The 24,433-nt window shown below is 53.9% G+C and overlaps 9 protein-coding genes across 9 annotated transcripts; 3 read left to right on the top strand and 6 right to left on the bottom strand.

Annotated features, from left to right (window-relative positions):
- Positions 1–234: 234 nt before the first annotated feature.
- Positions 235–4,789, top strand: GLOTRDRAFT_135438 (uncharacterized protein; the record flags this gene model as incomplete). The annotated part of the gene is made up of 4 exons (XM_007862951.1): positions 235–782; positions 846–3,058; positions 3,108–3,892; positions 3,942–4,789. Exons 1-4 carry the CDS (start codon positions 261–263, stop codon positions 4,787–4,789), a joined length of 4,368 nt encoding a protein of 1,455 aa, XP_007861142.1. The 5' UTR covers positions 235–260.
- Positions 4,790–4,979: 190 nt separating this feature from the next.
- Positions 4,980–7,751, bottom strand: GLOTRDRAFT_102534 (acetyl-CoA synthetase-like protein; the record flags this gene model as incomplete). The annotated part of the gene is made up of 17 exons (XM_007862950.1): positions 4,980–5,039; positions 5,099–5,319; positions 5,373–5,400; positions 5,453–5,580; positions 5,722–5,947; positions 6,098–6,223; positions 6,286–6,375; positions 6,437–6,506; positions 6,566–6,592; positions 6,648–6,687; positions 6,743–6,770; positions 6,830–6,848; positions 6,903–7,233; positions 7,279–7,283; positions 7,330–7,416; positions 7,471–7,574; positions 7,629–7,751. 17 exons carry the CDS (start codon positions 7,749–7,751, stop codon positions 4,980–4,982), a joined length of 1,713 nt encoding a protein of 570 aa, XP_007861141.1.
- Positions 7,752–7,929: 178 nt separating this feature from the next.
- GLOTRDRAFT_135435 (DnaJ-domain-containing protein) lies at positions 7,930–9,028 on the bottom strand. The gene is made up of 5 exons (XM_007862949.1): positions 8,892–9,028; positions 8,757–8,823; positions 8,463–8,705; positions 8,204–8,410; positions 7,930–8,142 (listed from the first exon to the last, which is right to left on the bottom strand). The coding sequence occupies exons 1-5, from the start codon at positions 8,984–8,986 to the stop codon at positions 8,098–8,100; spliced, it is 657 nt and encodes a 218-aa protein (XP_007861140.1). The 5' UTR covers positions 8,987–9,028; the 3' UTR covers positions 7,930–8,097.
- A 123-nt stretch (positions 9,029–9,151) lies between these two features.
- On the bottom strand, positions 9,152–12,409 carry GLOTRDRAFT_113349 (uncharacterized protein). The gene is made up of 5 exons (XM_007862948.1): positions 11,998–12,409; positions 11,848–11,942; positions 11,192–11,793; positions 9,807–11,144; positions 9,152–9,751 (listed from the first exon to the last, which is right to left on the bottom strand). Exons 1-5 carry the CDS (start codon positions 12,085–12,087, stop codon positions 9,279–9,281), a joined length of 2,598 nt encoding a protein of 865 aa, XP_007861139.1. The 5' UTR covers positions 12,088–12,409; the 3' UTR covers positions 9,152–9,278.
- A 169-nt stretch (positions 12,410–12,578) lies between these two features.
- On the bottom strand, positions 12,579–15,632 carry GLOTRDRAFT_135433 (uncharacterized protein). Its single transcript, XM_007862947.1, has 4 exons — positions 15,485–15,632; positions 13,595–15,432; positions 13,153–13,545; positions 12,579–13,087 (listed from the first exon to the last, which is right to left on the bottom strand). Exons 1-4 carry the CDS (start codon positions 15,552–15,554, stop codon positions 12,725–12,727), a joined length of 2,664 nt encoding a protein of 887 aa, XP_007861138.1. The 5' UTR covers positions 15,555–15,632; the 3' UTR covers positions 12,579–12,724.
- Positions 15,633–15,794: 162 nt separating this feature from the next.
- Positions 15,795–18,286, top strand: GLOTRDRAFT_68796 (uncharacterized protein). Its single transcript, XM_007862946.1, has 6 exons — positions 15,795–16,631; positions 16,693–16,725; positions 16,778–16,801; positions 16,856–17,201; positions 17,264–17,634; positions 17,688–18,286. Exons 1-6 carry the CDS (start codon positions 15,886–15,888, stop codon positions 17,881–17,883), a joined length of 1,716 nt encoding a protein of 571 aa, XP_007861137.1. The 5' UTR covers positions 15,795–15,885; the 3' UTR covers positions 17,884–18,286.
- Positions 17,937–19,413, bottom strand: GLOTRDRAFT_68793 (WD40 repeat-like protein; the record flags this gene model as incomplete). The annotated part of the gene is made up of 9 exons (XM_007862945.1): positions 17,937–18,285; positions 18,342–18,407; positions 18,465–18,537; positions 18,591–18,751; positions 18,801–18,892; positions 18,946–19,033; positions 19,080–19,127; positions 19,178–19,278; positions 19,315–19,413. The coding sequence occupies 9 exons, from the start codon at positions 19,411–19,413 to the stop codon at positions 17,937–17,939; spliced, it is 1,077 nt and encodes a 358-aa protein (XP_007861136.1).
- A 91-nt stretch (positions 19,414–19,504) lies between these two features.
- Positions 19,505–20,554, top strand: GLOTRDRAFT_135431 (uncharacterized protein). The gene is made up of 5 exons (XM_007862944.1): positions 19,505–19,655; positions 19,710–19,820; positions 19,870–19,980; positions 20,034–20,121; positions 20,173–20,554. The coding sequence occupies exons 1-5, from the start codon at positions 19,602–19,604 to the stop codon at positions 20,325–20,327; spliced, it is 519 nt and encodes a 172-aa protein (XP_007861135.1). The 5' UTR covers positions 19,505–19,601; the 3' UTR covers positions 20,328–20,554.
- Positions 20,521–24,098, bottom strand: GLOTRDRAFT_5242 (DNA/RNA polymerase; the record flags this gene model as incomplete). The annotated part of the gene is made up of 15 exons (XM_007861906.1): positions 20,521–20,699; positions 20,760–21,010; positions 21,067–21,237; positions 21,291–21,422; positions 21,477–21,634; positions 21,680–21,859; positions 21,910–22,062; positions 22,117–22,244; positions 22,296–22,539; positions 22,590–22,722; positions 22,770–22,916; positions 22,969–23,167; positions 23,220–23,516; positions 23,569–23,683; positions 23,739–24,098. Coding segments are annotated over 15 exons (2,847 nt in total), but the record flags the coding sequence as incomplete, so codon positions are not given.
- Between the last annotated feature and the right edge of the window lie 335 nt (positions 24,099–24,433).

The following is a 24,433-nucleotide window of genomic DNA, read 5'->3' as shown; positions in this document are numbered from 1 at the left end:
CGTCTAAGAAAGTACCGCAGTGATAGAGATGTGCAGAGTCGAGCAGCTGTGGCGTGGGAGAGCTGACCATCCTCTGCTGAGCATGCAGCCGTGACGGTGGAATCGACTCGCTCAGCCTCCGACAAGGCGACAGGCGCTCTCAGGTCCCTCCCCTTTCAAGAGTACGCGCACTGAGGTCGCTGTCGTTAGGAATCCCCGGCTGTATTTCTCTCCTTTCACGTTACAAGACGGCGTGAGCGTCGCTCGACGCTCCTCGCATTATGTCGCAGCTCGGGCCGTCCAGTTCGCAAACATCCTTCCTCGACCCTCACACCTATACCCACGGCGACTCGGTCCCCGGCCTTAGCGCGGATGACAATGACGATCAATGGAGCGTGCGCGATACCGTCAACACTGACGATCAGTCTATGGTCGCAGTGGCCCGGAGGCGGCAGATGCAGGAACTGGCAGGACAAAGTCAGGATGATTTGACCGTACGCGGACCCAAAATTTCCGGAGAGCCCAAGGACGCTGCTGCGCCGGTCGTAAACTCCAATATTGAGGCAACGACGCCCACTAGCACCGGTCCCGAGGCTGCCTCGGACGCTGCCAGCACTCGCAGCTTGCCCTTGGTGCAGGTCACCAGTCCACAGTCTCCGACGCGACCGAGCACTGCGCATGCCTCTAACTCGACCTTTCCAAACGGACCTGCAGACCCCATGCTGTCCCCTAGCCCATCGCCGAACTCGCAGCGCCCCAGCACTGCACAGGAGAGACGCAATCGACATCGGTCGACCGTCGACGTACGTGAACGTGTCCTTTGTCTTTGCGTAGCTCACCATTTAACGTCTTCTTCCTGAGAGCAGACTCGCGCCTCCAACCGTATATCTGGTTTCTTCTCGAACCTGATGCACAGGCGCGACCCGATGGCTAGTTCGTCTATTCGACAAGGTACCCAAGAGGAAGCAGAACCTTCACCGACTCCTACGCGGCAAAAGTCGGAAACTAATACTAGATCCTCTTCACCTGTACGACCATCTACTCCACCGCCGTCTCTGCCACCCCCCAGTCTGCAGGAACTCGGACTCTCTCTGTCGTCCATAACGTCCATTCTCTCTCCTTCCCATTTCACTACACCACCCTCAAGTGGTGCTTTCTTGGCTCCCCACTATCTGTTGTTATGCCATGCCCAAGGGCTCGACGTCGTTCCCCTAGTTGCACCGCCTGCGCCCCAGCCGTACGCTTTGGTACGCCGAGTCAGCTTCAAAAGCGTCGTAGTCATGGAGCACCGCGGCGTACTGGTAGCGATAGCTGGACGGCGAGACGGTGTCCGGGTATATGCGCTCGAAGAGGTGAAGAAGGCCGTAGAATGGCGCATCGAGGTCGAAGTCCGCAGAGAGGCCGAACGCAAGCGGCGGGAAGATTCGAAACGAAACCCTCCTTCGTCATCAGGCAAGGACTCTGACAAGCGGGCATTGACAGATAAGCATTCCAAGTCCAAGCTGTCGATATCGTCTTCTGGGGCACCTGCGCCACCGGAGAAGCCTCCGCGTAAAGCATCATCGGCGTCGGCTTCTTCTGCGCCTGTGCCTTCGCAGGCTTCTTCTGCACGGTCGCAGCTGAAGAAGAGGAAGTCGAGTCCTCAGGTAAAGCCGTTAACTCAGGTTGCTCCTCCGGTACCGCCTGGTCCTCCACCGTCATACAGCAGCTCGGTGGTTGACCGTACTCGCCGAGAGTCAGCAACTCCAGTGCCTCTGGATCAAGCTCGGGCTCGCCGCTCGTCTGTCACTGACGTCCTAAGTGGGCCTTTGGACAGGCGCAACGCCAGTACTGAAACTCGGCGAGAAGAATTGGACTTGAAAGGAGACTGGAGTGATCCTCGTCATTCTAGTGACGATGAAGCGATTAACCTTGTATCTGCCGGCGCAAGCGGCAGTGAAGCGTATGACGAGCGGACCAGTGCTATGGCTGCTGGTGCCGCCCCGCCTGTGCCGGCATCTACGTCTGGGAATGGCCTGGCGCGTGTAGATATACCTCCGTTACCTCCGGCACCGGGGCGTGCGTTGAGTACCCAAATGTTGACCGCTACCACTCAACGTCGTAGTCGACCATCTAACTTGGATCTAACATCGATGCGAGCCCATACAAGTGCCGGCATACCTCCTCCTCATCCGTCTCCCACCCCTACGCTCATGTCACTTCGCCAGGCGCTCACTGTTTCTGCCTCCTCTAATGCTGCCGCGGCCTCTGATGGCGAGCCTCCAGATTCCGCTGCTATGACAGAAGATATGTCAGAGCCTGCTTCCCCAACTGGAGATGGTGAAGGCAATGGAGACGGCGGTGAAGACGAAACGCCCAGAGAGGAGATCAGTCTTGCCGAGGCTCTTTTGGAAAGCCGTATACCAGATCTTCCACCTGCTGGAAGCCGTCGGCCACAGCAACCTATCCTTATTACTGCTTCGCATCCCATTGCGACCGGAGACGATGAGCCAGCTAGTCCACGCACCTCTGAGGCTCACTCTACCAGATCGACCATTAACACCCAGGAGCAACGGAGGCGAAGGCGTCGATGGTCAGTGCTTGACCTTGTACCCGGTGGTTCACCGACGTCATCTCAGGCGCCGCCTGTTCCTGAGACGGAAGTGCCAGCTACTGCCACCAGTTCGGCTGCTACGGTTCCTGTAGCTGACCGCAGACGGAGCCGACTCGTCCGTTCACAATCATTCCGGTCGCAGGGCAATGCAGCCTCTGCCTCAAATTCTGCGCGACCGTCGTCTTCCCCGGGTAATAGCGTCCGTGCTGCCTCATTGCCCACTACAGCAGAAGATGCTTCCGCTCAGTCTAGCTCCACTAATCGTCCTTCTTCCCGATTCATTTCGCGGTTGATCCAGGACGTTCTTCACCCCCGTCGAGACGACGCGTCACAGGTTGTGGCAGTCCGGGGCGCCGATCAGGATGGGAGGAAGATGGCTAATGGACATTCTGCACCTCACGCACCCGCTCCCAAGTTAGAGTATGTGAAGCTACCTGGAACAAAGGGTGCATTGTTAATAAAGGCGGTGGAAACGGCCAAGAAGAGGTGAGTGACATATATTCCGTCCTTGCAGTATGGCTTATCACCTAGGTAGTTTCCTTGCCATCCTTTGTGGTGACAACGGGGAAAAGGTGGAATTGTTCGCTGGAACTTATCGGACAGCTCTTGGGTTGTCTCGCACGTTCATCCTCCCCGATTCTCCCCGATCTCTGGAATTGCAACTGCAGGGAGATGATTTGGTTGAAGTGTTCTTGGTCTTCTCCCAGAATGTCTTCGGTTTAGAACCTGCAACAGTACGGGTCAGAGAAGTACGCATTGGTCGCGCGGAGCGCCGAGCTGCAAGGAGGAGAGCTCGGGAAACCAGACCTGAGGAAGCAGCGACTGCTGATGCTGACGCGGCTCCTGCAGCCGAAGAGGATACCAACGTCAATGTCAGCATAGGTGTACCCGTTCCAGCGTCCGGCATTGCAGTCGCGAGCGATACCCCTGGTTCTACTGCTCCTTCAGCAGCGAATTCTCCATTCGGCCTACCACCACCTCCTGAAGATTCTCAGACGCCAGCAGAGACTTCGAACCCGACCACGTCCACTTCTACTGAGGAGTTAGTGGCACTAGCCACAGCTCACATGGGGCCGTATACTACCTTCCAGCAACTGTCTTTCTCTCCGAATTTCCCACTGGCGGCTATAGCAGATGAGTACATGATTCCGCCAACGTACCCATCTTTCCTACAGTATCGCGCTGAGCACGAACCGGAGGTAAATGGTAGTGCAACAGTAGACCTGGCACAAGTGAACTTTTCTCCGCCTGGTCTGCCCGTTCCTGCTCCTACCGCTCCGTCAATGTGGTACTACAGAGACCCCAAAGGCGTAGTTCATGGTACGTTTTTGAGTTCTCTGCCTCGATGGCCCTGACGTGTCTCCTCCAGGTCCTTGGAAGGCATCCTTGATGCAGGCATGGTACAAAGACGGTCTGTTGCCCCCTGACTTGCCGGTTAGGAGAGAAGAAGACGCCGAGTTCATTCTGCTGCGAGATCTGAGACTGCAGAGTGTTGACCCCACCCATCCGTTCCGCCCAACTCCACCCCCGATGAACGTTCAAGCTATGCCCCTGGTGCATGAGCCCTCCAAACCACTCTTGCCCCCAATATCTCTTCTGGCCCAACCAAAACATTTTGGACCGCCTGCGCTGTTTTATTCCTCACGGGGTGGCCACAGTACCGCAATAGTCGACGCACGGGGCAGATCCGTCCTGAAGGCGCGATTTGTTTGGTCCCAGGATGATGACGATGATACGTCTTCCGTGACCGGAAGAATGGGGGATGTGAAACGTCTTGAAGCATTCGATGTCAAGGATCGTGCAGTCCTCGTCGCCATGCGGCAAGGTGGTCTAGAAGCTGTCGACTTTGGAGACGCCCTTCTCAAGCCTGCAGATGAATCGAGGACAGTTCTGCCTCAGTTCAATCCGTCCCTGTCGGTCATCAATCGACGTGCACCTTTCGTGTGGAAAATTGGCACGCCAATATCTCCGACAGGATCTCCGTCTTCTTTATCTGCAGCAGCCAGCTCCAAAGCGGGCCAACGAATGAAGAAAGGCAGTACCGGCCCTGGCAAGTCTCCCGGGCGGACAGATTTCTCATTCGGGCCCGACCCCGCTCAAGATAATCAGCTGCAGGAAGAGGTCCTGTTCCTAGGGCGGAAAGACGACGAGATTTATTTATGTGAAAGACGAACTGGTTCGTTTCGGATATTACGACTGTCTCCCACTGGTGCATAGAGGTCAATCCACTCCTTCCTACCCTGCATAACTCTGCTGTATTTTCTCGCATCTACCATCATCGTTGGACCTCCACCTCGCAAGTCTTTATAAGTACAATTATATATAACTGCTGTGCAATTAGAGCTTATTATTACATCGGCATGTACAGATCGTGCGCCTCCGTGACTCGGACCTCGACGCGAACGCCTCACAGCTTCGCCACGAGCTTCCGCAGCTGAGTCTTCAGGATCTTACCCGTCGAAGTTTTCTATCGAATTGCCTTAGTACCGACTTGCTGAGCCCATGTACAGAAGAAGAGCGGCTCACCGGTAATTCGGGTACCACTTCGACCCACTCTGGACAGGCGAAGCCTGGTAGGCGGCCTCTCGCGTGCTGCTTGAGATTAGCAGCGAACTCTGCATGCTTTCTCGCCCATCGTTGAATGGCTTCGGATCGCAGCACGACGAAAGCCATCGGCCTCTCTCCCCATTTAGGATGGGGTCGCGCTACGACCGAGACTTCTAGCACGTCCGGGTGCTCAGCCAGTTCTGTATATCCAAGCGTGAATTAGCATATCACACTTGGAAGAAGCCGGAATTACCTTGCTCAATAGCGAGACTGGAAGCGTTCTGGGCGCAGAGGCATCAGCAGCGGCACGAAACAGGTCTTGTAATGACCGACCTCTCCACCGGAGATGATGATATCTTTACTCCTGTCAACAATGGCTATAGAGCCATCAGGATGCCATACTGCAAGGTCGCCCGAATGGAAGTGGTTTCCTTCGAATGCCCTCCGCGTCGCCTCTGGGTCTCGGAAATACTGGAAGCAGAATTAACAATCAGTATCTCAGGATGGCTGCTGTCATGTAACAGACCTCCTTCATAACTAAACCCACAAAACACCGGTGAGTCATCCAGTGAAAGGGCAACTGGAGGGAATACTATGCTGACCTATATTCCCTCTCGTGACCACCTCGCCGATGGTCTTTCCATCCTTAGGCACGTCCCTCAGCTCGCCGCTGGGCACGCCGTTGTCCTCTGCAGCGGCGTACACGACTCGAGCTTCTTGGGCTGTGGCAAAGCTGTGGCCCTGGCGGGCGCGCATCTTCGACCGCTCGTCATGGGACAGCTGTCGCCACGACGGCTGGAAGTAGTTTCGGGTGAAGGGACCTAACGTCTAGACATCGACGGGCACGGTGCGGTATGCCATCCATGGTCAGTCGCTTTCTTCATGAGGTTCAAGTTATGCCTACTTCACTGAGCACACAGTCAGTCTAACTGATACCCGAATCTTTTACAAAACCTTGACTCACGTTAAGCCATACACATGAACCGGCTGAATGCCCCTCTTCTCGAGCTCGCCGATCAGATGCGCCGTAGGCGCGGAACCAGCAATAATCGCGGACACCGGATGGTCCAAGTTCCTGGCTTCTGGCGCATTCACGAGGCCGATCTATTGGGTGGCTGATGGTCAGCTTCGATCATGCACGTCGCCTTGGCCGGTGATGTGCCCACCTGGACGGTTGGTGCGCCGCAATAGTGCGTGACGCCCGAGTTGAGGAGGTGGTTCCATATGTGCGGGTAAGAGACGGTGCGGAGGGTGATCTAGATAATGGTGAGTATACACCGTACACCGTGTCAGGTGCCCCCGTTGTGTGTTCCGTACCTGCGTAGCAAAGGCGAAGGTTATTGCCCAAGGGTAAGTCCATCCTGCAGCGTGGAACATAGGAAGAATCCTGGAAAATCGCAGCGGTATTATTAGATGGATCCAATGAAGCCCCGCGTGGATGCGCACCATAAGTAAGTAGAGTCGGGATTCATTCTGGTGTATGAATATGTAAGCACGATTCCGTCTGTGATCATGGCATATAACCTACCGAGTTTCGAACGCGTTCGCAACAGCCGCCAAATAACTGCCTGAAGATACCGGCGTAAGCTTCACTCCTTCTGATGCATATGTGCATTCACTCACTTCTCAGGGTGGTGAGTACACCCTTTGGCTAATGACGCGGAGGCCGATGAGAAAGACAATGTCTGGAATCAGTGACCCCATACATACCCTGCCTGTAGTACCGGACCTTAATTTATGATGTCAGTACCAAACATCATGAGCTGGACTGAAGGAAACCTACGTATAACATAGACAAGCCCCTGCATCTTCATTGCTCTCCGCCTGCAGCCCTTGCCATCCCTTCTCCTGACTAAACCTCCGACCACTGCTCAGGAACTCCTCGTAAGGGTCTCCGGGCCGTCCGGTGTCCTTGCTCACAACCACCCGTGCTTTGGCACCCTGAACGAGATGCACGAACTCGTAGTCCACGAGAATAATCTTCGCTCCGCTATGGTCGAGGATATACTCGACTTCTGGCCTCGTAAGGCGTGTGTTTATGGGTGTTACTATCGCTCTGGCTGCCAGTGCGCCGTGGTGGGCGTCTGGCAGATAGTGCGGAGTTAGAGCTCGCACTGTACAGGGGCATTAGCGGTAGGGATTACCTGCTATCATAGGACTTGATCTGGGGTCAGAACGAGATATATAGGGCAGAAACGCGAGCGGCTCACGAGTTGGGTGCTATTATAGCTACTCGATCTCCCGGCTGCACGCCCGCTTGTATGAGGGCATATGCCAAGTTCTGGATGCGCTGGGCCCTTCGGGATATGTTAGTGCCTGTCTGCAGCAGCACCCATATCCCCTGTTCTTACCATACGGCGTATGTGTAATAGACGGGGCTCTCAACATCAGGATGTGCCAGAGCAAGGTTGTCCGGATAGATCTGAGCGGCCCTCAACACAAAGTCAAGGGGATTCTCCCAACATTATCAGCGGTGGTGCGTCATTCGAGGTCGAACGCAACCACGTACCAATGGATGTATATGCACTGACAGGCCCTCCGGGTGCTTGAGTCTGTAGAGAGGCGCAGGAGGCGGTACGCTCTCAGGAGTAGGACAAAAGGACTGGATGCCGGCTAAAACGCTGTCAGTCATCTTGTACGCTGGACTAAAAGGCTGAACTTACGGAAAGCCATGGTTAGAGGAGGGCCGGAAGGTTGGCAGCGCTCAGGTGAGTCTATTCATACCCCGCATTCTGTGCCCCGCGTCTAGCTCTGATGGCGACACGTGACCGGCTAATGAGTTGCGATCGTCCCGACCAGTTCCGTTCCGTCGGGTCAAGTCCACAAATGGTCATTATATGTTTTACAAAATCCGTCCCACGTCGTGTATCCTAGCATTGCACCAATACAAGAACAAGATCGTGAATTACAATGCGCCCAACATAGTTATACTCGGCAACTCATCGTCGGTCATAGGGTATATTCAGCACAGACCAGGATCAAAACGCGGAGCCCAACACCTTCATGGCGAGCGCACGCAGAATCTGATTCAGCCCGCGTCTTAGCACTAAATTCCTCGAAATCCGTTAAAAGAAGTCGACTTACCTCCGCCTTCTGATTTCCACCCAATTGGTTAAACACGGCAGCAACGCTCTTCCCCTTCGCATCCCGAATTGCTCCCAACCGGTTCCCCGCAACAGCTCCCAGCATGAGTCCCGGAATATTTGCGATAATGAACCCAACCCCGGCACCACACACTGCACCCAAGTATGCCCACCACGATACCCGCCGCTCTACCTCCGGACGCAAAAGCTGCGCAAGGGGCTTAGCCATGTCTCCGCGCAAAAGTCACTAGCCGGCTCACCTCCTCGAACACGTCGCTGAACACGCCCTCCGCATCTGGCCTCTGACCCGCTGGCGGCGTGCCCGGCTGTCCAGCACCTGCCCCGCTGCCACCCGCAGCACCGGCAAACATGTTCGCAAACTGAGAGAAGAAGTTGGAGGATGCATTGGGATCTTGACTTCTTCTTGGTTGTGAGGCATATAGAACGTCGTATTCACTGCGCCTTGTAGGATCAGACAGAACGTAGTACGCGTCGGCGACGGCCTGAGCTCGAACGTCAGCTCTTCGTCTTGGAAGCTGAGTGTACGGGCATACCTGGAATTTCTCTGTCGCCCGTTTCTTCTCGGCGGAGCTTGCCTTTGTCAGTCTATCTGGATGAGTCCTGGAAGCATAGCGTAGAGACTCAGTTCTCTTTGCTCACTCAAGAGTCAGAGGACAACTTGAACGCACCTCAACGACTCCTTCTTGTAAGCCTGCCTGATCTCCTCCGTGGTAGCACTCTGCGTTACCCCCAAGAGAGCATAGTAATCAGGGAAAGATGACATGGTGGGTGTAGTGTACAAGCTGCGTTGTGTCGGCCCCGCTCCCGCCACAGGCCTGCGCATTTGTGGCTTGACGTCATTTCACAAGTGGTGCATCGTGGCTGTGCATTTCGCCTTCCCTTCACATTCGTCAGAGGCCACAGTTTCGGTAAAGCCTCTATCATAGAGGCGATAGCTAGTAAAACACTGTACGCTAAGCAGAACTAAAAGTACATATATACTGACGAGAGTCGATGGAAGCAACCGGCATATGTCACAAATAATGAATAGATACTGGCATGTAGTCCATAACTACCTATGTGCTACTGTCCTCGGTGAACGTAGGAGCCGGTCTTGGGTCTTCGAATGCGCCGGGTCTAAAGCTCTGACCGGTGCCGCTGTCGCGCGGGGTCGGCTGGCTGATCATGAGACGCGGCCGCGGGGGCAAACCGACTGCCCCCTTCTTCCTCATCTTGCCCTCCACCATCGCGCCTCCCGGGGTGAACATGGGAGCGCGCGGCCCCGCTGGAGCGGCGGGGGGTGCGTCGGCGCCTGCAAATGTTACGTTCCGAGGCGCGAGGCGTGGTGTACCTTCGCCCGCATCCGTGGAGCTGAGGGCGAGCACGGATGGATTGATGATAATGGGCTTCACAGAGTGTACGGAAGTGGAAGGTTGGTGGAGGGAGACAACGGTGGCGATAGGCGAGCTGGTATTCGACGAAGCAATGTCACTGAGCGGCCCGGTGGAGAACTGAGATGGCGACGTGCTCGGTCCGGGGGTGGTCAGATCTGTAACAGAGGTTCATCAATACACATACAGTACATAGCGCGAGGAGACACATACTCCCAATGAAGGACGTAACGTCGTATTGCGTCCCTTGCGAATCAAATCTTCCTGTCCGGATGTTCTTGACAGTATTTGTACTATCAATACTGTCCCCTCTCGTCGTCGACGGGACCGAGATTTGTCGGCGATGGTCCATCGCAGCGGGCATTTGCGGCGGCTCCAACTCAATAGGTATGTCGTCCGCGTCCTCAGCAGGTCGCGCCCGCGGAGTCGCAGGCTCACTCTCTGCTCCTGTTTGGGTACCCCATGGTGGCTGTGGGAAGTTGCTCAAGGTGAATTCGCTTCTGAGCGAGGCAGACTCTACACCGATCCCTGGCACGGTATTCTTAGAGTCTATGGTAGAGCGAGGTGACGAGAAAAGCCGCAGCTGGGCGATACTTCTGTCCAGTTCCTGCTGTTGGCGTAACAGCATAGAGATACCGGAAGACCTCTGAGACTCGATTCCACTGTCAGGATCAACATATGAGTCAGGGGCCAGAGTATCTCGGTAAGGGTAAGTAGTCTGCCCGTTCAGGCCATAGATTGGCGAAGGTGCGGGCGGCAGATTTTGAGGAGATGGTGAACGGCGTTCCGAAGGAGCAGCATAGTAGGACGGCATTGTTGGAGCCAGCGAAGATCTTGGAGACCAAGCCCTTTCCTGTAATTCTTCTGCGGGTTCAGTGCTTCTGCTCGCGTCTTCCAGCCGCGTAGCACCAGGAGTAACCACGGTGATGGGATCCCCCAGACTGTCATCCGCGAGGTTCACTTCACTAGCAGTTGGCACTCGGCTGCCACCACGCATCATTGAGCTGTAAACAGGGTCCACCCATTTAGCACTCTGCTGCGGTTCCATCACACTCTCCGTAGGGTCGGGACTCCAGGCGGAAACCCGCAGCCCGGGGGAGGGCATATCCACCGCATACCCCTTCTCAGCGTCAGCCTTGTTCCATAGTCGCTGCTCATCACGTTCAGCAACGTCACGGGGTCTGGACAGTGACAACCGGCCGCGAGACATTAACCAGGAGGACATCCGGGAAGCAGTAGATTGGCGAGAGACTTGTGGACGTCCATTGCCAGCTGCAGCGCCCTGCTGGACAATGACAATAGATGACCGCGGTGTCGACACCGAGGGTGGGCTGATGTTGAAAGTGGAGTTTCGAGGGTCGAGTTCCGACATCGTGGGGAGACCACGGAAATCAGAGATCGGACGGACAGGCATAGCACCCTTCGGGGACTGTGAGTAGGGGGGCGGGGTTGGTTTCTTGTGCAGGAAGGTTGAGATAAGAAGGTACAAGAATAAAATATAAAGCTCCACCGCTTGCAGAAATCGGCCGAGGACGGTTTCTGAGAAGGCGACTACGAGGACGTCAGCTTCGGCAGGTTAAGCACATGGCAATACTTACAGCAGAGCAGGTTAGCAGCGCCAAGAGCCAGATTAATGCCCAATGCGACGATTACGACCAAGTAGTGGCATAGAACCCGCCACCGTACTTCATCCGGAGAGAGCCATGCATTGAGCAGCAGTTTCAGTACGAACAGGGCAGACCCTACAATCTGCAAGGTCCCATCGGCGTCGTATACGGGTCCAAAAGTGGCCATGGCTGTCACAATGCGCCAGATCATCTGAAGGATCGGGATGCTGACGGATAGGCCCAGAAGACCCCATTTGAGAATCATCCCGATAACACCCCAACGATCCCAACTCCCGCTATGGAGCGTTAGACCGGAATTCATATGGATGAAATTCGGGCGTTTTGCTTCATTGATACTGTCAGTACTACCTTCTCCACGAGGACGTTCGGCCACAAAGGCCCAGAAGAAGATAAACCTGGCACCGATTGACAGTGCAAAGAATATCTCTCTAGCAACGATGGTCGACGCAGCCGCTTGCAAATCCGCTTTGATATTGAGTTTCTTTGAGACAGTGGTGTTCAGGAGATTGACGAGGTCCAGGATCACGGCTAGGAAGCCCAGCAGAGCGGCCGCAACGAGGTAGCTAACGAGGCTGCATATTCATTTAGCGGACTGAATGGAAGTAAAACAAGACAGATATACGTACACCTTCAGCCGGCGCAGAACTGCAAGGAAAGTCACGACTGCCAAGGCAAGTAGCCCGACCGAAAAGAGGGGAATCTCAGCCAAGACAGTATTTAACTATCCAAGCCGTGAGGTTCTCCGTTTGGCGCGCATAGGAATTGGAGGCACTCACAGAGGTGTCATCGGTGAGAGAGAATGTGGTGGGGCTGTTGTAAGACCTGGCAGCGAGCGTTGTCCCCGACGCTACTGCAGATGAGAACATAATCCACAGTTCGAAGCGGATGGTTCAGTACAAATCGAAAGAAAATAGACTATGAAACATGTGCTCGGATTCCCGCGACCACAGCAAAAAGGACAAGAAACAAAAAACCAGCACAACCGAGGGGGATGCTGGGCGAGCAAGAACCAGGCTCGATGGACCGAGATACAATCCCAGAAAGACAGAAGAAACGAGCGACGGAGAGCTTGACACGCGGATAGAATAGGCTTCTACGACGAGCCCAGCGCTCTCGTGCAGGAGGAAAGCGAAGGGAAACAGTCGACGACGCCTGCGCGTCAGAGCGGAGGATGAGTACCTTGACAACGAAAGAGAACGTCCGCCGCACAACTCATCACGGAATACAGCACCTGCCGTTTATGGCAGGTCGATCATCGTCAATATAATAACAGACGGGCCAGATCCTTATGAAACGAACTTCCGATCTCGGGCGGAACCGCAGTGCTTCCTGGTTCGTGATTGGCTGGGAAAGACGCCGAAGATCAGGGCCTTGGTGGCAACCAACAACATCACATTACGTCATCAAATCGTATAGACACCGAGAGTCTTCCACACAACATACGGTTACACAATTCATTTCGTCGATAGCAAGTCCAAGGAAAACATCCATACCAGAAAATCCTCACATTCTGCCTCCAGTCATCTGCCGCACCAAAAACATGCCTCGCCCTTCATCAACACTCTTCGCAGTCCGCAGCCCTATGACACTCTTCGGCCTCGGGAACTTGCCCGACGTCGCCGCACCCAGTTGCTTGGTCGGGCTGGACGACAGCTGCCTCGTCGGGCTTAGGCCCCCGCCAGTGAGTTGCCGCGTAAGGGCAGCGTCTCCACCGCCCGATAGTCCTGTGAACTGTCGCGCCAGGGTTGTCGTTCCCGTAGTCTGCGGGACGATACTACGACCTGACCAGAATGAGCCCGTGGGTTGGGAAACTAGGGGTGATCGCGTTGGGGAGTCGGGAGATCGCAGTGGCGAAGGTAGCAACAGCTATATCAGTTGCGATCCGTTCGACGTAAGTTCCAGAGGGTTAAAGACGTATCATAGACACGTACCAGACATTCTCTACACCATACTCCACCGTCGCCGTCAGTCTTCGCAGCACTGTCAAGGCGCTTGCCACAGCCGGGCTTGCGGTCTTCCTGTCTTACGCTACGCCTCTTCACGTCCTTCCCGCCACAAACCAGACATGTAGCGTGCCAACGTGACCCCTGCGGCCCGGGGACCACCCCCTTCTCCATGGGTGAAACACACTTCTGGCATCCGGGACACGCGCTAGTACTTCCCCAGCGGGGAAAAGCGACAGTAGAAGCGGGAGCTGTTGTTGGAGGACGGTCGAATTTCGTAGGCACAGTGTACGTAGCGGTAGTAGCTCTCGATGCAGAGGCCGAGCTGGTCGGGATCCTACTAGACATAGTCTTGACAGTGACCTTCTCTGGAGGTGCGCACTGCCAATGATTATTATATCTGCATGCATAACGGTAGCGCAGCACTTACGTCAACATGGCAAGCGCCGCCTTGAGCACGGACGAAGACGGCCTGTCCACCGTCCTTCTCCTGGAATGGGCCGCCGCATATCTTGCACGTGAAACAATCAGTATGATACGTCTTCGGTGGTATCCCTGTGGAGCTCGGTTCTTCAGGCACGGTCACATATTTGCCACCATGGGTATCGAACAGCGATAGTTTACACTTCGCGCATTTAGCTGTGGAAGGTATGAACGTTGGTATAGTGACAGGAGCAGGCGATGACTTCAATTCAGGAGTCCGGGTAGTGGTGATACCGTCGTTCAGGCCTGACTTGGGAGTGAAAAGGTCATCGCGGCTAAGGGGAGGACTCAGCGAGGGCGGTGTACAAGGCCCACTGGATCGAACACTAGTCACGTCGTCTGAGTTGTCGGACATCAGGTCCGGTGTGCGGGGTATGACCACCCCCTCGGCGTCCTTCTCCCTGTCTCTCGTCAAGGAAGATGAGGATAATCTAGTCCTCAGGCTCCCAGACGCTCTCGGTAACCGAGACGAGTGCCGCCTTAAAGTGGGCGACTCTTCTCCAAGCCCTCCAGATGGTGGAGAACTTGATAGCTTGACGGTTGATGAGGTGGAATCATTCAATCCTGGAGTCTGCGGCGAAGAAAGAGACGTGCGTAGGAACCTGTTCTTCATTTCCTCAATTGCTTCTGCAGTTGGTTTGGAAGACGCAGGACTACTGGTGCGGCTGCGAGTGGGAGTCGAGTATCTGGCTTGAGGCTCCGGAGTCTTGAACCTGCGCTGTAAAGGCTGGGAAGGTGTGCTGAGTTCAGATTCAGTTCCATCAAGGTCAGAGAATGTCTTCAGTCCAGCGCGATCCAAGAGAGGACTACATTCTCGGATACTGGTCGAGTACCGCGACGAGAGCAGACCAGGCGAGTCACGGCATAACGGACTTTTAGCACCGATGCTCTGCGTCCTCGGTCGTTCTTCAACCGCGGGACTGCTCTCCCGACTCCTTAGAATGCCTAATCTCTGCTCCAGTTCCTCGAGAGCGGGGCTACCCTCTCTACTCTTTGCACCAAATGTACCGCCCAGATTGTTTCGCTTGTCGCCAGGACTATCAGATTCTCGAGGGAACCTCTGCGGACTGCCTTTGTTGGCTCTCTTGAGACAACTGTCAAAGCAGTCAGCACACGAAGGACGACCCAGTAGGTCCACCATAGGTCTGTCCCCGATATTCTTGAAACACCCCTCACAGCGGAAGCAACGCTTGTGCCAGAGACGTCCAGAATTCTCGACGAAGCCCCCTTCACTTTTCAGTATGAGGACAGCACGCCCGCATGCGGCGCAGTCTCCTTTAGATCCGCCATTCACCGTGAAGCATGGGCGGCACAAGAATCGAGTGCCTGCACCGATGGTTGGAGACGAAGGATCGGGGTATATAGTGGCATCTGGTGGGAACGGTGTAGAACAGATATGACACGCAAATTGGGCCAAGGTTTCCTTGGGCTGCAATACCGAGCCGTATGCCTTGGACAGTCCGCCAGTGTCGGGACACTGGAGAATGCCTTCCTCAGCCGCAGAAAAGGAAGGAGAATCCTCTAGTGTAGTTGAGCGCTTGAGTGGGGAAGGGGGTCTTGACGTGGTAGCCGTCGCAATATGATCTGCTACACGCGAGCTTAATGGTACACTTGTCGATTTGGACTTGGGTTTCGGGAAACGACTGGACCCGCCTCCGGTGTGTGTAGGCTGGATAGTAGACGTCGGCGGAGCTGGACGCACGGGGGGCGTCTCTTTGGCGACGTATGTCTTAGACCATCGATCATCCTCATTCGCTCCAAGTTGATTCCATTGCACGGTCGCGGCTGCAGATCTTCATGCACAAGTTGTACCAGGACAGAGCACAAATGCACGTACCTACGGCTGTACCTCCGCACTTACACCGCTGACCAGAGACTATATCACCACATCTACGGCAGAATCCCATATAACCTGGCAGTCTTTCAGTCCGATAATACCAAAGTAAAGGGGCTTCGTTGCAAGCAACAGGTGAGCTCGTCGCGTGAGGAGGCCGAAATAGGACTCGGAGTAAGAGTCGAACTTGAACCAAAGCCGTCACGGTCAGGTGACTTGCACGCGAGGCTAGGGTTAGGTCACATCACAGACCAACTCCATGTGATTCTCACTGCTCACACCAAATCCAAGTGAGAATGTCGATGCCCCGTATGCAACGCTGCTCTGCTATTCTTGGTATTCTGTGAGCCTACTAGACGTCCTGGCTTCCCTGTCCCAGGGCCTGTGTCTCCCCGCCGCGCACGATGAGCAAGCCGACTGGCATTCGACGTGCAGCGACGAACGCGGTCTTCGCACTCGAAGAGTATCTGCTCTCGCTTCCGCATGACCATCCCCTCCAGATATCAATCCGCACCTATGGCCTTGCTCTGTCGCTGTCTCTGGTACCTGTGCTTTTACCTTTCATAATATCAGGCAGGGGGCGCGCCAAGCTTGGCGGTCCTGAGGGCTTGAAGAGAGCATTGAAGAGGGAGTTCGGAGTCACGGGTTTTGCTTTTGCCATGACCACAGCAATAGGCGGAGGGGCGTACCTACAGCATATATGGAAGGCACTGGAGGCACGGGCGGACCCTGAGCCCCTTGGACATGATTGGTCATCCGTCTTCTTAACGCGCGCAGGGCGTATCCTCCAACGGATCTCGAATGCATGTAATCTCACTGCTGCTCGAAAAGCCTTCCTGTGTAACTCTCTTACTTCTCTGGTTGCATTAATACTCTTGCAAGCGAGGAGAAGGGCTGGTCCCCAAGCTGCCATACCTCTCACTCCTCCCTTCACCCGCTCTCCGGAGGGTATTCCAAGAACGAATAGGCCTTCGCCTACATTGGACCTCACCTTGCTCCTATTTGTCAGAGCAATGGATGCAGGCGTCCAGGCTTGTTTGTCCAAATACGCTCTCAGGCTATCTCAGGGGAAGGACCAGGACGCGAAGGAATGGCGGCGGAAGTTAACAAGGCATTCCGATGCCTTTCTTTTCTGGGTATGCAGCGCGAGGTCAGTTTTTCGAGCTACTGGCTAGGTTCGAAGTCCACTGAATCGCGTCATCGTACCGAAGGATAATGTGGTGCTTCTTCTATCAACCAGAAAGGTGCTCTACCTCTCTTCACCGCGCGCATATACTAAATTCCTCCTACGTCTAGGCTCCCCAGATCATATGTTAAATGGTACTTGCTCCTTATACGATGCTCGTGAGAACGGCCTGAGACACGCTCTGCCAGGATCACCTCCTTGGCAGACATCGATAATCGCCTTGTACTAACTTTGCGTGCAATCCGCTCGGGCCACTGGGTGTATGGCAGTGGCGGCAAATATCCCGAGCTGCTGACTTCCATGGCTCAAGACATCGGTGTCCCCAGCTCATGGGGCAACCCAGCTATGCTTCCGCCCCGTGGCGGACTGTCAGCGAACAACACTTGGGCGGTGCTTGGCGTCATGGGAAGGAATGGCGTCGGCGGCCTGCCATGCGAGATAGTTCACGGAGGTATGGACAGGAAGAGCTGTACTGCAAACTCAGCCCGGCGGGGCGCCAAAGCGTTCGTCGAGGCTTTACTCATCTACCTGCCTGTGAGTGATGGTCCAGGGGGCGGCGGGACTGTTCGTTCCTAACTCGTCTGTTACTCCTGCAGGTCCATTTCCTCCCTATGGTCCTCAGGCAGCCCTCTGCAATGCTGCAGATCCGAAGCATCATCCCGCGTCTCCTATCAGCCATGCGTTCGGCGACCTTCCTCTCGGCATTCGTGTCGTCGATCTGGATGTCTGTGTGCCTTACCCGCACCCTGCTCCTAGCTCGATTATTCCCTTCCATCTCTCATAACTTCTGGGATGGTCCGTTTGGATGCATACTCGCCGGATGCCTGGCATGTGGTTCCAGCATTTGGATTGAGGAAGGGCGGAGGAGAGGCGAGATGGCTTTATACGTCCTTCCGAGAGCGGTCCGGTCGTGCTTACCGGACGGATGGGTTCGAAGCGGGAATAAGAGTACCATGATTGCAGAGAGGTAGGCATTAGACCCACTGGACTCGTCGTGTTCCTGTGTTGATCCAATTCCAGGCTAGCGTTCGTACTGTCGTTGGCTTCGCTGCTGACTGCAGCAGTCCATCGCCCGGATATTCTGCGCGGCCTGTCCAGATGGACGCTTGAGTTCGTGATGAACGGGCCAAATGCGGCGCTCTGGAGACGTAAGCGTCAATTAAAACTCAGCGGAAACCAGGTTGAGGACTCAGATCCCGCCACAAACGAAAAATAGGTCTTGGACACGGACAGACTAGATTATGATACAAAGAGACTGTTACAGTATTATCATCCCCTCCAAAGGTGTAAAGAATGGTCGTAGAAGGAGCAGCTGGCTATCAGAGTACTCTGTCCTTCCTTGCTTCTCCCGTCTTGTGAGTAACACCAATCCACGCCATAGGCTAGCGACCCATGCTCGTCATACCGTTTCGAAATACTTGCGCTCCCGAATCCACTCTCTGAACCTTCCTCGAAGTGGAGGACCTTGAAGCCATCGTGCATACACGCAGCTAGCAGGTCATGTTTCCGCTCTGCAGATGGGTGCCACTTCACTCGCCATACCCCGCCCCCAACGTCTACCCGCTGGAGGGGTTGCAAGGGCTTACGAGAGTCGAAAAGACGAATAGTAGAGTCGTAGCTGTATATTCGGATTCGGCAAACGCGCGCCGGTAGGCTGTGATCTTGGCAGCTTACCTCCCAACTGCATAAAGGTGCTCGACGTATGGGTGACTCTGGATTGCGGTGACTCCGGCGTCGAACCTAAGGGCGCTGGGTCAATGAAACGATTACCAGGGTAGAATGCTAATGAAAGCCTACCTTTGGTACACGAACGTAGAGTTTTCGAAGCCTTGTCTGATGTCCCATCCCTTCAACTTGGCGTCGTCGCCACCTGGGGATGTACGGTAGCAAGGCTTGAACGCCCGGTATAGCATCGACTCATACCTGAATATATAATGTTGTCATCCCAATAATTCCAAGCAGCTATCCACGGTTCGAAGTCATGTGCGGACCATGACTCGACTTGCACTAAGCCCGTTGAATTCTCCGGTTTGAGGATGGAGAGGGTGCCGTCGGACAAGGAGACCACTACAGAGCCTAAATCGCTGAACTAGAGTGAATGCGCAGGCATACGGAGAAAGTAGGAGAGCAGACCGTGAGGGGAAGCAACGGTTCGACCAATCCAGAGATAGGCAGAGCGCATCGGACTCTCCTAGCGAAGTGGAGTGCAGCTTATTCAAGTGCCCCTACCAGACCATAATTCAGCTGCTACTTATGGACAACCGCAAGGAATGCATACTTCATCTAAATTCCATTGATGTAGACTGATGAATCCGTCGGCATCAGCTATGCCGAGGACAGCAGCGGAGTCCTCTGGTTGATGACACCTGATGCTTTGAGCATGGTCTTTAATGAAGAGAATATCCGTGCTACCATTTCATATCCAGGATGCCAGGCATTTCTATGTCCTGCACCTGTTCGCTGGGGTTCTTTCATTCCCGTTTCCTTCTGACCTGTAGCTGCTCACTTACAGCAATTCATCTTCGCCACCTTCTGTGTGCACTTTATAAATGAGGCATCTGCCAACTCTGGTCTGTTTTGACCGTCCGGAAGTACTTTCGGATGCAGACTGCTTCAACTCGGAGCCAGGTTCTTCTGAGGTTTGGACTAATCTATACGTGCCACAAGCTAACACATTCCGAAAGCCCAGAGCAGGGCAAAACTCTGCCGAGACTGCAGGGTAATCGGTGTCGATAGGCGGTCGCATATGTTCCAAAGCCGGGACGCGGAATTGTCTCTGAAGCGTTTGCCGTACAGGGCCGGTGATCGACACGGGTTGTGGCTTGTGGCTGTGCACCCGCGACTTGCACAGCTGTCCTGCGAAGCACTAGCAGGCCTCAGAGTGTGCCAAGTCTCCCAAGTCTCCCAAGTCGACACCCGACTTGACCTGCAAAAATGGCTGACTTTATCCAAGGTCTTGATCCGTCTAAGCTGGTCCTTGCTGGCGCGGTATGTCCCCAACTCCCCTACTTGACATATCTTACAGTCCCAATGCAATGCCAGGTTATGTCCTTTGTTATAGCTCCTTTCACATCCCCCTCCTACAACCTCCCCATCTTCCTCTTTGGGATATACGCACAGGAGCAGAGTGAAGCTACCCAGTCCATGAAAGCAGTACGTCTCATGCTCCTCCCCGTTCTTACTCCAGCGCTCACGTCCTTAGGTCACGGGCTTCATTGGAGTATCGGCTTTATTTGACCTTATCTTCCTTTTCTCTAATGGGGAAGCTCGCTGGTGGTCCAAGCTTCTCGTGTTTCTGATCATGCTGCTCAAGGTCCGTCATCACTCTAAATGTCATACCATCCGGGTCCTCATACGTATATGCAGCTCCCCACCTTTGTTGCATTTGGGGCCGCTTTGCGGCAGCGAGGCGCACAGTTCTCCGGACTGGGCAACAACTTCAATGGCAACACAGGTAAGTAATAGAAGTTGCTGCGCCGTTGTTTGGGAAGCTCATGTTCTACAGTGTGGTCCATGCCTGGCGGATTCACTTCTCTGAGTGGGGGTGCACGAGATGGGTATGAGTCCGTCGATGATGCTTCTGTCAATAAGCCCCAACCTCCTGTACCGGCGAATAACGGCCAGAACCAGAGTGCCCCTGGGGCATACCAATCTGTGTAATTCTGTCTTTCACTCTGTATTTTCTTTGCTGTATGGATGGGCTCCGGACAGTCCCGAGATAGTCATCGACTGTCACCCGTGCAAAGTCCAGATGAGGCTGCACGCATTGTGACATCTACACATGCAGCTCCTCCATCTCTTCAATAAAGTCCTCCAAAATAGCAACTGCTTCTGCTTTCTCTTCAGCTGACTTCCTCTCGAACAACCACGAGCAATCCAAAGAATCGCACAGAATGGGCTCTCCTCGAGGTGACAGGGCACAAGAACTGCAAACTTCATGTGCATCCTTCAGTCGCCGCTCGGCTGCCCTGACCTGTGACAGGAGAGAGGTGATTGTCGGTTGCGGATCTATCACGCAGTCCTCGCAGAGACCTGTGGGCATGGTATAATCAGGTCATTGTGAAAATTTGAAAGGAGCAGCAACCAGCTCACCGGCGGAAGTCGATGCTCCGCAGACGATACAGTCCGAATTCTGGAAATGTTCCTCGATCTTCAGCCTATTCAGAGTTGCATCTCTCCTCTTCTTCGGTGACAGCATTAAAGGGTCGATGGGGTCAACTTTGATAGCCTTTGGCATCTCGTCGTACCAGCTGCGAACATCAGCGCCGACGAGATTGAAGATACGTTCCAGTGGAGGGATCAGCACGTTAGATATGTAATAGTTGGCATCCAATCGCTTATGCCTGTAGGGAGAGAGGTGTCAGAAAAATTCAAGGAATACGACCACGGGACATCTCACCGTTGATCCAGAAGCTCCTCAGGCGCGACGGCTCGGTCTACAAGCCTGGAATGCGGACCCCCTTTGACAATAACATATCGGACACGTTCCCCATACTGGGGCTCGTTAGCCTCGTCTTCCATCATCCGTCTTGCTGCCACGGTTACTCCCGGAGGGGGCGGAGCTTTCTCACTTGACACAAGATAAATGAAGGCATAAGATGACAATAACAGTGAAATATTTACCTGTAGGTCCCCATTTTCACCTCCTTCGCGAAGATGAAATCCTGTATAGATATCCTGTTCTCCAGGACATCGGACCATGCTCGCCAGCAGTACTCTTTGACCTTGCTCAGATCTTGCGTTTGGAAGAGGATCCTGGGCAGTATATCAGTCTTTCGGGTCAAGAGAGGGGAGCGGAAATGGAAAGACCTCAAGCAGTCCTCGGTCATCTTTCGCTGGGCAGGAATTCCATCTCTGCGGACCGTCTCGATACCCTTGGCGTCAAACACGGGTTCAACGTCATCAGGATTCTCGTACTTGAAGCCGACGTATCTCTTCTTGGCCATCAGAACGCATGGAAGGTATACCTACGAACATTAGCCCGTGATATTGCAACAGATGAGACCACGTACTTTCTCAAACTTCAACTTGACAGGCGCTGGATTCGCGCGGGTTATCGTATCGGCGATGTCATGCCCGATCCGGAATGCTTGCTCCTTGGTCTTGCCTCTGAGGTATATGAACAAGGAGTCGGTGTCACCATACACAACCCTCGCGCCCCATTTCTTCGTCGAATCAATTATTCGGATTGCCTATGTTGCAGTCAGAAACGGCCTCCATGCACCTGAACGTATCCGCACACCTTCTCTAGCGTCTCTCGTCCGCTCTGCACTATACTATCCGCGATCTCAACCGCTGGCATCCTACCAGAATATGTCGCACTCGTGTAGCCGTAAGTCACATTGGCTATGAATTTGAGAGCAAGTTGACGGGCGTCAAGCACCCTTCGCAGTATCTTCAAGGCACTGATGGTATCTCATCCGTCTGAATTGCGATAACCCGATCTCACCTTATCGTCCTTTGCGCTCTTCATGGCCTGCTTGACCATGACTCGTGTTTCCAGTAGCTCCGTGAGCATACGGCCCAGGAGTCCTTTGCGAACTTCAGGCTTGACATACATCATTCCATTAGGTGCAACTGAATGGTAATTGTACCGTCAGTATTCTAGATCCATGATTTGGAACGTACTATGGATGTGATCCTTTAGGGTATCAAGTAAGCCAGGGCGCAAATGGAGTTCAGACACGCCGAACTTGTTGCGGCCTTTGAAGTCCACGACGCGACCGAGGCAAGTGGAGTAGCAATAATTGTACGCGATCATGATTGATGGATACAGTGACTGGAAATCTAAAACTACAAGAGGGCTGTTGTAAAACGCAGATAAAGGCTCCATGATCAGTGGCATGCATTCTGCAGCATTTTGCTTGCCGACCTACAGCGGCATGTGAGTACCGACGTGTGTGAAGAGTCAAGTGAACTCACATCTTGTTTACTCGGTGATATTAATACAAAACTTTCAGGCTTGGCTATTCGAAACATAAATGATTCGACTTTGAACTGCGATCCACGGCTTATAACGGAGAAGAAATCAACCCCAAATATTCGTGCAAATTCGCTATGGAAGTGTGAGATGAAGTATGCCCCAGTGCGTCCTTCACTCACGCTGTCTTGGTGATGAACTCAGCCCGATCTAGGATTTCCAGGTTCAGGAGAGTACGGTTTGACATATGTCGCAAAGCTTGCATTGTGTGGTTTGGAACATTACTCCTGAACCAGGAGGTCAAGACGCGATGGCCGTAATGCGGTATCCTGTGTAGTTGATGATCGTATTTCGTTACACAAACGACCAGGGACTGCGCACCGTTTGTGTAACACGTTAAAAGCCACGTTCTCGAAGGTGTAAATTGCCAGGGTATACTCGGATCGCATGATCCGCCAAAGATTCAAAACATGGCGGCCAACGACGCTAAAGGTGGATGTTGTCCTTAGGCCCCACTGATGGTTGCCCCCTCCTGCACGTCTGGCCGGGGCGCGGGAGAGTAGTTCGGTAATGTCTAGACCTATGGACACCAAGGGTCATCACCCTGTACATCCTACAGATTAATTGCTTACCATATGCACGACCGCGAACATTTAAGTAACCCCACGACGAGGCTTGTATTTCCCAGCCAACAAGGATATCAGGGTCATATTCAGACACCTGGTCTACGACCCGATTCAATAGCTCGAGTTCGTTCGGCACGAAATCTATTGTCACATCTCGGAGGCGTTTCGGTTCCAATTGGACATCCTCCACTGCGATGAATCCGGTTGTTGGGGCAGCTGCCTCGTCCTCTCCTTGGAAAGAGTAGAATGCGACGACGATCTCATCGACGTCTGCATCGGGGACGAGGTCCCCGCGAGAAAGGGCTCGACAATGAGGTCAGCTTTCATCGACTGGATCTTTTGAAGAGGGTCTTACCCAATATCTCGAAAGAAAGAATAGTCATATTTTGCCTCTCCCGTCTGTTTGCATCGGCTGCATTGTTAACAGCTTTCTTTGCCTTAGTAACATTATGTTGTGATGATCCAGCAGCCTACGCGACATAACACCCAGGTTAGCCAAGCGGTGCATGGGAGGGCACACTTTACCTCTGAGACGCGCCCTCTCCTCGCCGACCGATGCCCCACTGATGTCGTTCTCAACCACTTCTCGACTTCCCGTCTGCTAGGTGGAGAACTCGCGTACTCCCATCCCCCAACACCCATACGGTCAAATTGGGGCATATCCGATTTTTGCAATCCGGGATAGTCGCACGAAGATCCACATTGCCATTCCTCCAGATTGGCCACATCTTCCCCACCCTTTAGATGATATACCAGACCAGCGTATTCCCTTGGCTTCTCAGGGACGTCGGCTTCATTGGAATAATATGGATCTCTATAGATCTTGGCAGGAAGGCCGTAGTTGTCCAATGTGGATAGTAAGGTGGACGCCGAAGGAGGAGGACGGCTATAGGAGTAAGCTTGACTCTTGGAGAGAAAGACTGATCGTGTCCGCGTGCCATCGGATCGTCTAGTTTGACTCGCGAGTATCGGTCGTGAGGGTGGCAAACGGGTAGATGGGTAGTTGTTGGATACGGTTGAGTCGGCTTGTTGCTCTTGCTGAATCTTCCTCCTCTTGGTCGGTCTTTCGACCTCCATATCATCGACTTCGGAAGGCGAAACGGGTATGCCTGGAGTCGGCCCCTCACTCGAGTAGCGGGCGTCTGGAATCAGTGCAGGATGGCTGCAATCAATAAGATCATAGGCGACTCTTTGGGATCGCTGCGAACCAGCATTAAGAT

Source organism: Gloeophyllum trabeum (genome assembly GCF_000344685.1).
Source record: "Gloeophyllum trabeum ATCC 11539 unplaced genomic scaffold GLOTRscaffold_00001, whole genome shotgun sequence".
NCBI classification, from domain to species: domain Eukaryota; kingdom Fungi; phylum Basidiomycota; class Agaricomycetes; order Gloeophyllales; family Gloeophyllaceae; genus Gloeophyllum; species Gloeophyllum trabeum.
This window is presented reverse-complemented; position numbering and strand designations above follow the sequence as displayed.

Excerpts from the sequence above, each read along its gene's own strand:
- GLOTRDRAFT_113349 (XM_007862948.1), bottom strand. The coding sequence starts at position 12,087 with ATGTTCTCATCTGCAGTAGCGTCGGGGACAACGCTCGCTGCCAGGTCT. Across the intron at positions 11,943-11,997 it reads CTCTCACCGATGACACCTCT|TTAAATACTGTCTTGGCTGA; the intron begins GTGAGTGCCTCC and ends CGGCTTGGATAG. Across the intron at positions 9,752-9,806 it reads CGTTACGTCCTTCATTGGGA|ATCTGACCACCCCCGGACCG; the intron begins GTATGTGTCTCC and ends CCTCTGTTACAG.
- GLOTRDRAFT_135431 (XM_007862944.1), top strand. The coding sequence starts at position 19,602 with ATGGCTGACTTTATCCAAGGTCTTGATCCGTCTAAGCTGGTCCTTGCT. Across the intron at positions 19,821-19,869 it reads CTACCCAGTCCATGAAAGCA|GTCACGGGCTTCATTGGAGT; the intron begins GTACGTCTCATG and ends TCACGTCCTTAG. Across the intron at positions 20,122-20,172 it reads CAACTTCAATGGCAACACAG|TGTGGTCCATGCCTGGCGGA; the intron begins GTAAGTAATAGA and ends CATGTTCTACAG.
- GLOTRDRAFT_135433 (XM_007862947.1), bottom strand. The coding sequence starts at position 15,554 with ATGGGATTCTGCCGTAGATGTGGTGATATAGTCTCTGGTCAGCGGTGT. Across the intron at positions 15,433-15,484 it reads GTGCGGAGGTACAGCCGTAG|CCGCGACCGTGCAATGGAAT; the intron begins GTACGTGCATTT and ends GAAGATCTGCAG. Across the intron at positions 13,088-13,152 it reads TATGGTGTAGAGAATGTCTG|CTGTTGCTACCTTCGCCACT; the intron begins GTACGTGTCTAT and ends CAACTGATATAG.
- GLOTRDRAFT_68796 (XM_007862946.1), top strand. The coding sequence starts at position 15,886 with ATGAGCAAGCCGACTGGCATTCGACGTGCAGCGACGAACGCGGTCTTC. Across the intron at positions 16,632-16,692 it reads TTCTGGGTATGCAGCGCGAG|GATAATGTGGTGCTTCTTCT; the intron begins GTCAGTTTTTCG and ends ATCGTACCGAAG. Across the intron at positions 16,802-16,855 it reads CCCAGATCATATGTTAAATG|GATCACCTCCTTGGCAGACA; the intron begins GTACTTGCTCCT and ends ACGCTCTGCCAG.
- GLOTRDRAFT_135435 (XM_007862949.1), bottom strand. The coding sequence starts at position 8,986 with ATGTCATCTTTCCCTGATTACTATGCTCTCTTGGGGGTAACGCAGAGT. Across the intron at positions 8,706-8,756 it reads GGGCGACAGAGAAATTCCAG|GCCGTCGCCGACGCGTACTA; the intron begins GTATGCCCGTAC and ends GTTCGAGCTCAG. Across the intron at positions 8,411-8,462 it reads TCAGCGACGTGTTCGAGGAG|CTTTTGCGTCCGGAGGTAGA; the intron begins GTGAGCCGGCTA and ends CCCCTTGCGCAG.